Below are 9975 nucleotides of genomic sequence, written 5' to 3'. Positions count from 1 at the left end.
CTAATTTATTTGATTTTTTTATAAAAATATCACTAAATATTACAAGAAATGCATGGGTAATATACTTTCAGGTTCGATAAATATTCATTAAAATTTAAAAATTATAAAAACTAAAATAATTTAAAATCTCATAAATCACTCTTTTATAGAAAGAATAAACTTTAAACATTTGAGAAGACAAGTAAATATTTAAGGGATAAAGAACAAATTTTAATGTCGAAATTTTGTTAAAGGCAGTTCATTTAAAAGTGTAAGCATTTTAAATTTGAAGAAGAAATCAACATAAAAATGTAAAACATAAGTAATTATTTGAGAGTGCAGCTAGAATCTGAGAAGAGAAAAAAAAATGAAGATGTTTATTTAAAATATATAAAATAGGTGTTAAACGGCAGTTAAATTATTTACTTGCGTTAAAGAATAAAATGATATAATAATTTTTTATCTTATTTCAAAGATTGAGTGAAAATTATTTAAAGAGTTAAAAAAAATAAAATATACAGAATTTCTTAGTTTTCTAAAATAAAAAATTTAAAAAAATTGACAGAAGAAATAAATTTGTAAGCAACAACGGATAATTGAGGGAATACTTTACATACAGCAGGTTTTCATAAAAAAAAAAACTTTACATACAGCAGGTTGTGAGATAATTTATCTTTTATTTAGAATTTATCTTATATATGCAGTCTAAATTAAGGTGACAAATATTTTATGAGATTCTGATATTCAAAGGTTGCAAAGAAATTAATTAAACATCAATGTTTTTTTTGGGGGGTACAAAAGCATCAATATACACAAACTTTTGTAATTAATTTACAAATAACTAAAACAGTAATTCTTTCGGCAGTAATATACAGTTTGTAATGTCATGGTTGGACATAGACATCCAAAGATTTTGCAACGTTCAAATTTCAAAGCATGCATGAATTCCATAGTGTTGACAAATAACTCATCTGCGCAGGTTTCGGGATATTTACAGATACACAAAACAAAAATATCATAATGAGACCGTTAACCCATTTGAAAACAACGCGAAAGACGAACGTATTTGAAACGCAATGAAGAAAAAATCATCCCAGTCTTACGGCTATTGTTTGAATGGAAAACGACATGAAGAAATTCGTTTTATGCATGTTTAATTTATAGCCTTGTAACTGCTGCCCGGCTAATAACTCCAGTCATTCATTCTTTCACCTGTTTTTTTTCTTCTTGTTAATTACTCGTTAGTATTGTTACCAAGTTCTTACTTCACTATGAACAATAATACGGTGCAACTCTTGAGAGTTGCATGCTTTAGTGTTTTATGAAGAATATATATATATATAAGGCGAAAAAAAACTAAACGACAACAATTATTTTTTCCCAATAAAAACCTAAAATCAATATTATTATTTTAGTAACAAAATACACACATATAAAAATAACATAAATTTAATCAATAATTAATCAATATATGTCATTAGTCAATAATGTTCAGAGAAGTCAGAAAAAAATAGGTTGGGATCAATGTCCAATCTATTATCACTTCTTTCAATTGGATGTCCCTAATCATTACCATTTGCTTGTATTGGATGATAAAAAAACATCATGATTTGCCTCAATCATATTTTCTCAATTACTTTACACCCTAACTTCATAAAAAATAAAAGTATTTCAAATTTTATCCATTATATATACTCTATAAACAATCATAAGCAATTTAAACACAAAATAGAAAAAGTTTTATTGGAAAATTATAAAAAATAAAAACATAATTTTATTATATAATTACGTAATAAAAATGTTATGCAATCACCTAACAAAATTATATTTTCTTTATGTTTACATTATTATTTGGGTTTAGTTATCGAATAGAATCATGATTTTAATTTTTAATTTTGTAAATAAGAAATATAATTTTGTTGTGTTGGAGCATTAGAAGTGTTGGGAGTGTCAGACCAAAGTGTCAGGGAGAAAGGGAGAGAGAAAGGAGTAAAAGACAGGGAGGAGGGTATGTACATAATTTCACATTAGGTGGGGGGTGAGAATAACAATTGCCTTCATGGGCATGTTATCCCTCTTGAGATAGGCCATCAATGTATTGAATGCAATGCAATAGGCAAAAATACCAAATGGGGTTTTTTTTACAAATTATTTACCTAAATGGGTCTGTTTTGAAATTATTTACTCCATGGGTCTGTTTTTGTACTACAAAGCGTCTCCCCGAAAGGCGCGTTCGTCGTAAAGGCGACACGTGGCAGCACCTGGGACGCACCCTGCGTACAGGCGCGACGGGTAGCGCTGCTGCAGCAGGCGCGTCGGGTCGTGTTGGGTACCCAGGCGCGACGGGTCGCGCTGGGGACCCAGGCGCGACCCAGTTGGGTCGTACTTTATTTAATATTTTTTATATTTTATATATTGTTTTTATTTAATATATTTTTATATTATTTTATTTTATTTTTTTATATTTTATTTAATAGTTTCTATATTAAATAAATTATTAACATTATATATGATTTTAAAGTCATAAATAATTTTTTATATTGTTTTTATTTATTATATTTTTTATATTTTATTTAATATTTATATATTAAATAAATTCTTAATATTAGAAAAAAAAATTAAAAAAAAATATAAAATATAAAAAAGTAAAAAACATTAAATAAAATAATATTATAAAAACAATATACAAAAATATAAAAATATTTAATAAAATAATAAAAAAATATTATTTTAAATAAAATTATTTATGACTTTAAACTCTAAAGTTGAATTTTAAAATTATATTTAATAGTTTATATTTTAAATAAAATTTGGGTTGGGATTATAGTGGGAGTAGGAACATCTATGTGAGTGGAATTTTTTTATATTTTATTTAATAGTTTTTATTTTAAATAAAATTTGGGTTGGTAAAAAAATTATATTTTTTTAAAATTCAACTTTAGAGTTTAAAGTCATAAATAATTTTATTTAAAATAATATTTTTTTTATTATTTTATTAAATATTTTTATATTTTTGTATATTGTTTTTATAATATTATTTTATTTAATGTTTTTTACTTTTTTATATTTTTTTATATTTTTTTTAATATTTTTTTTATTTTTTTTCTAATATTAAGAATTTATTTAATATATAAATATTAAATAAAATATAATAAATATAATAAATAAAAATAATATAAAAAATTATTTATGATTTTAAAATCATATATAATGTTAATAATTTATTTAATATAGAAACTATTAAATAAAATATAAAAAAATAAAATAAAATAATATAAAAATATATTAAATAAAAAAAATATATAAAATATAAAAAATATTAAATAAAGTACGACCCAACTGGGTCGCGCCTGGGTCCCCAGCACGACCCGTCGCGCCTGGGTACCCAACACGACCCGACGCGCCTGCTGCAGCAGCGCTACGTACGCAGGGCGCGTCCCAAGTGCTGCCACGTGTCGCCTTTACGGCGAACGCGCCTTTCGGAGAGGCGCTTTGTAGTACAAAAACAGACCCATGAAGTAAATAATTTCAAAACAGACCCATTTAGGTAAATAATTTGTAAAAGAAACCCCATTTGGTATTTTTGCCCAATGCAATAACTAAAGTTTTATTTAGTATGTAATAATAATAATAATAATAACAATAATAATAATAATAAAAGGTTTGTTTATAATTATATTTTCGGAAATGTTATTTTCTTTCGGGTAAACTTACAAATGTATTTCGTTAAAAGTCATCTTTAGGATAATATTAAAAAATTGAATGAGAAAGGAAGTTAATAGACATGATCATGGTGCAAGACAACTTACAATATTCTTTTCTTATAAATAAAACAATGTAAATTAATGAGAAATGTCAACAGATAATTCAAGTTTGTCCACATTTTTATATATGTCCAAGTGTTAGCAGTGAAGACATGAAAAGAAAGAGAAAAACGGAAAAACAGAAAAATGTGGTTTTTGGCTATTTTGGACTATTATTATTGTAGATTGTTGTAATCAATTGTTTCAGTGTTTTTTTTTTAATTCCAATTGGACTATTATTATAGGTCATAATCATGGCAATGCTTTAGTTTTATCTTCCTAATTTGCTCTGATAGTACTCGTCCATAAATCCGTGGATTCGTAGTTTCTTTCTCAATTTGTTTTCCCTGCTACAAGTGACTTCATCTAACGTTTTCCAGACACGCTCACTTGTAGCTAATGACGACTGCCTAAGTTATAATCAATGCTATAGTTATATATTTCGTTCATCTCAAGGTTATAAACTTTCACTCGATTTTCCTTTCATCTCATTTTTATTTTACATTACTTTTCTCTTTCTTTTATATCACACCACTTCTGTAATTTATCATTTTTCTCTCTTTATTTTTGATATCTCATGTCTCTATTCTTATCACTCAAATCCACCACAAAGGGTGCACGTTGAGTGTTATGCTTCATTTTAGCCTTCTATTTTGCATCTCACAGTTCCCCCTAACATTGGTGTACAACACTTAACAGCCACTGTCCGTTTAATTTAGTTAGCAGTGGGGTTGACTTGATGCATGCCAGCCTCCGCGTGAAAAGTCAACACTACAGATGTTCCATTCCATTCCCACTCCCTGCCGCCGGAAAATCGGTGCAAAAGGAAAAACAAGTGATGACAGAGTGGCTAGCTAGAAAGTACAATGAGTCAGAAACACAAAGTTAGCATTGCCAACACCGCAATATTCCCAATCGATGATACGAACAGGAGAATGTTGAAACTTGAAGCTTCACTGTCTTGCCTTTCACGAAAGACACAAGTTGAATCGTACTCGTACCCAGCCAGCCAACCCATGTTATTGTCAGAGTTACAAGAATGTTATATTCTTCACTTCACATCCTCTCTCTCTCTCTCCTTCCTTTTCAATAAAGTAGTAGAAACCAAGCAAGGCCAATAGGAAAGAGAAAAGAAAAGCAGCACACACAGACACAGCACTGGATTCAAGTGCAGCAGAACACCTTTTGACTTGTTTTTTTTTCCTTTCACACACCCGGCACACAAATAAAACTAAATTGTACGTAAGTCTAGCATATATCATATATGTGACAGATAATACTATAATAGAACAGATCTACCTTGGCTTAGTCATCACATTGGACAAGTACAGTACAAAACAAGGCGCTGCCGACAGCCCCGCATGTAATGTAATATAGCTAATTAACTAACTAGTTTGGTTCCGTCACAATTGGGTGGTTAACTAGGGTCCGCTCTCGGTTTGGTCCGGTTCGATGGGGAATCGTTGTCATTTATAATAATACCAATCACACATTGCTTCTATTTTATGGTTTACGTTTGACAACCCTGCTTCTTCATTTGCTTCCCAATCACACATCTGAACTTTGACGCACCGCACAAGCAACTACCTGAGCCCACTGCCTCAGCCTCGTCTTCACCGTCTGAGGGTTATCACCTTCATAATGATTCACACCAAACAAATCAATCCAATGAGATCTAAATCCAATTTACTCATAATTAATACAAATTAAACAATTCTGAAATAAATTGAAGAACGAAATTTAAGTGTTATCTCGTTAGAATTTGTGTTTTATCTCGATAATATGTATAATAATTTTACTGCAAACCTGATAAAGGTTATCGAACTCAAACTCTAATTCCGATAACTAACTATTTAGATTGTCGAGGTGAAATTCCAATGATGATTAGATTACTGTTTAAGTTATTGATCTGAAACTCTAATTATGTTAAGAGGTTATCTAAGTAAATATTATACCGGTGGTGAAGATGGCGGAGTGGGGACTGCCGTGGGGGGAAGGACTGCTGTCGCAATCGGAGGCGGCGGAGGAGGAGGACGGCGTGGTTTTGGTGACGAGGGAGTTGTTGTAGCGCTTGTTGACGGCGTAGTAGAGGCCGAGAGCGGGCAAAGTATCGGAGAGGCGTTGATCGAGCTCGTTCTCGGGGGAGGAATCGAATCCGAAGCCCAACTCGATGCAGGCTTTGAGCTCGTCCACGTCCTCATCGGTGACGCTCTTGCTGCGGCGGTTCTTGCAGTTCCCCTTGCGCCGGAGCCACGCCTCATCGCGGAAGGCGTCCGGCGACCACGATCGCTGCTTGAAGAGTGGCGAGGCCGACTGCAGGAGCGGCGGGCGCTGGAGCAGGAACGGCGGCGCGTGGATGTCGGGTTCCGACATGAGCGTGGAAGACGACGGCGACAGGCACAGCCCCTTGGAGTTGGGGTTGTGCGGAGGTCGAGGGACCTCGCACGATGGGTTAGGAAACGCTATGGCGTTGTTAGGTTTCTTTCTTTCGGCGCTTTTGAATGGGAAGGGACACCACTGGCTTTATGGATCAAACCCACACCCAAACCCCTCTCTCATTGGTCCACCTCTTCATTATCACTCCTCATCATTTTCTTAACCTTCCATTTATCAGAAAAATAAACTTTTATTAATTTAATATTCTGTAATTTGGAGTTTCAATAATACCCCCAACAATTCAATCTTAAATTTAATATGTTGACTATTTATGTCTAATCATTTAATTTCCTTTTATTCATCTATTAAATAACAGTTTGTTTTACGAATCTATTTAGTTATTTTTTTAAAATAAAAAAACTATACAAAATAACTCAATCAAACATGTATTTTAATTATTTTTGAAAATATGAAAAATAATTTTAATAATTAACCAAACACATTTTTTAATAACATCTTAAAATAATTATTATATTATGTTTTTAGAAAAAAAATATTCTCAAAATTTAAAAAATTGTCCGTAAAATAAGGGTTTTCGTATTATTTGATATAGTCCACACTCCACATCTTGTTTCGCTGTTTTCTTCGCTTGCTTGGCGTAGAAATATTGCACTCATGCATTTATAATTTATTTGCTTAGCTTAATTGGCCAACTAACCAATCTATCACTGAGTGACAAATAATCAAATATTTTTTGCGTTTAGTCTTATTGCCTTTCCCACGGGGTGTATAATATAATGCCTTGCTGCCGAAGGAAATTATACGCTCCAGATATATCACGATTAATTATACGTTAAGTTAGGTATAATACTTGATCATCTTTTAAAATTACATTTAAATCACTGACCCGAGCTTCAAATTTACGATATATATGTGTCTTGTTATTTGTATCTGTATTATTGACGGTATCCATTTCCTTAAAAGCAATGTCTGGTTATCATGTGTCGGGATTGTATAATTTTTCTAGTTAACCATGCATATTTTAATTATTATAATAACCAACAGAAATTATTATAGTTTATACTTGGTATTTTGTATTTAAGTATTGCTAATTGAATGTGTCGTCCACTAGTAAATTACATTAAACTATATATATAATATGGGTCATTTTACTTTGTCAAATTCAACCATGGCGACAACTTACTGCCGTAAACAATCAATTTGTTTTTTTTATTTATAAATTTTATCTTTCTCCGATACAAGTTTCAGAAGTTTTTCTATACGTGTGTAGTCAGAAATCGAATATTAATCAACATGTAAAAAAATCTAAATGTTTAAGAATTTTAACTATTTACGTTGTATCAAACTTTATTGAGGAATAAAATCATGAAATCTGTCCTAGGATAGTTATTATTCTAGAAGTAGTGATTGGGATGGTTATTAATGGAACTGTAATTATTATAGTGAAATTATGATTATTATACATATTTAATAGTTCTTTAAATATAAAAAACATTAAATAAAATATAAAATATTTATATTTGAGTTTGTTATTTTCTTTCTTTAAACACTATCCTTACTATCCAACTTAAGGAAACACAGATAACAATGATATGGAAATGTCTAAAACCAATTTCACTCCTTTTACGAGCGAATCTGATTTCAGTTAATATATATATACGAATCAAAGTCAGGAACACGTAAACGTCATTTAATTTGTTCGTGCAAAGAAAGTATATACGAAAGATTCCCCAACTTATTGTTATTCAGCAAAAATGACCAAAATATGAAAGATTGAGTGACAATAATTGAATACGATATGATACAAAAACAGAAAAATACTAATGTTAATTAGCAGACTTTAGTTTTGTGGTGCGAACTGCGGTGGTCTAAGAGACACATCACAAAATCATGAAAGCCATTTGAAATATAATATCTATTAGGACCTACGCACGCCATCCTTCATCTCTAGTGCTGATTAATTGAGCATATGCGTACGGATATACCCAATAGCTGCCATATAACAAGAAAAAGATAAAATTTGTGCATAATATTATATGCAGTTTGATATTATTTTAAAAATTAATTTTATTTTGGAAAATTTAACTATATCTAGTTGTAACATTCAATTATTGAGATAAAAATTTAATTATAAATAAAAAACAAAACTAAAAATACTTAATGTATGTATAGTTTAATTTATGTAGAAAAATAATAGCTTCTTATTACCCTGGTGAGAGAAACGTGTATGCATAGTAGCCTAGATTTTGTCTTACTATTTTTTTTTTTATAAAAAAAAGTGTATGTCAAAGATTTAATTACTATTTTTTCTTCTGATTTATTTTTTAATTTAATCTAGTTCTCTTATTATTAAAAACTTAAATTAAGTCTTATAAATTTAAAAATGATTCAATTAGCTTCATTTATTTATAAATTAAAAGTTCAATTAAGTGCTTTATTTTTAAAATTAAATCAATTTAATCCTATTTTTTTCATGTGTTTCATAAATTCTGAAAGAAATATGAGAAAATTTAGTTTTTAAATAGGATCAAAATAAAATTTTATAAAAAAAAATATAATTGAACTATTTTTAAAAATTACCAGACCAATTAAAAAAAATTAATAATAAGAGGATCAAATTAAGTCTAATAGCGTAACCAAAAAAAAATAAATCCAACAAATAAATTAAAAGATGAAAATTGTAATTAAATCAAAATCAAAACTCATTCACTTCGAAAGGAGCGTTTATATGAGTAATCTAAAATTAAACCGTTCATAGCATTACCGCCATTACGCGTGGGTAAACCTTATCTCTTTCCTAACCGGGCGAGATGGTTTTGGTTTAATAAATCAAACAAATAAAATAAACAATGGTATCATCTCTCAATTAATTACTACTACTAGTACTGAGAAATGTGTTTTAGCATATACGGTCTTTTTTCAATCTAATTGAAACTAGATAGTAGAAATATTTAATCATATAAAATTATATGCAATTAATTTATGTAACATTTTAAATATATTTTTAGTTTCTTAAATTTGTAAAAAAAAATCTTTCTTTACTGATTTTTGTGGTTTAAATGAATAATTTGTGGTAATTTTTTTTTACCGTAGAAGGAAAAAAAGTATTTGACAAATTTAAGAAATTAAAATATGATTTTTAATTTAGGAAACTAAAAAAATAAACTCTCTCATTTGAGATATATATGTGTATATATATATATATATATATATATATATATATATATATATATATATATATATATATATATAGTAGATAAAAAAAAATAGTTGTACTATGTACTATCCAGTTTTTTAATTGGAAAATGATGCTTTTCTAATTTAATGTTTTATTTACATTTGGTTCTTTTCTTGGGATCCGTGTCAATCTATTTTTTAATATAAAGAAATGTACAGCGTTCGACAAAAGCAACAAAAAAAAAAAAAATTGCTTCTGTGAGCTAAGCAAATTAAAAAGTGTTATATGTATGGAAGCAAACAACTATCAAGTCGAATAGGTTATAACCAATTCCTTTTCAAAATCAATATTGTTATACCTCTAAAACCATGATGCCTTTTTTTATTCAGCTTTTTGATTAGGGAATAAAGATGCATACCAGAAGGCATCCAAATAAATTTACTCGCATGGTGATTAATTTCCTTATTACTGTTATTATAAAAATAGTTTACCTATAAATATTGTCAATTCGATAAATATGTCATACATTTGGAGTACAGTTTTAGGTCATTTAATTTAAATATTTTGTTCTTTAATTTATATACTGTATTTATGTATTGTTATGCCATATCTAATTAT

General features: G+C 29.2%; 1 protein-coding gene across 1 annotated transcript; it reads right to left on the bottom strand.

Annotated features, from left to right (window-relative positions):
- Positions 1 to 4941: 4941 nt before the first annotated feature.
- On the bottom strand, positions 4942 to 6331 carry LOC114376559. Its single transcript, XM_028334734.1, has 2 exons — positions 5738 to 6331; positions 4942 to 5416 (listed from the first exon to the last, which is right to left on the bottom strand). Exons 1-2 carry the CDS (start codon positions 6153 to 6155, stop codon positions 5331 to 5333), a joined length of 504 nt encoding a protein of 167 aa, XP_028190535.1. The 5' UTR covers positions 6156 to 6331; the 3' UTR covers positions 4942 to 5330.
- Positions 6332 to 9975: the final 3644 nt, after the last annotated feature.

This window comes from Glycine soja, chromosome 11 (genome assembly GCF_004193775.1).
Source record: "Glycine soja cultivar W05 chromosome 11, ASM419377v2, whole genome shotgun sequence".
Taxonomy (NCBI): domain Eukaryota; kingdom Viridiplantae; phylum Streptophyta; class Magnoliopsida; order Fabales; family Fabaceae; genus Glycine; species Glycine soja.
This window is presented reverse-complemented; position numbering and strand designations above follow the sequence as displayed.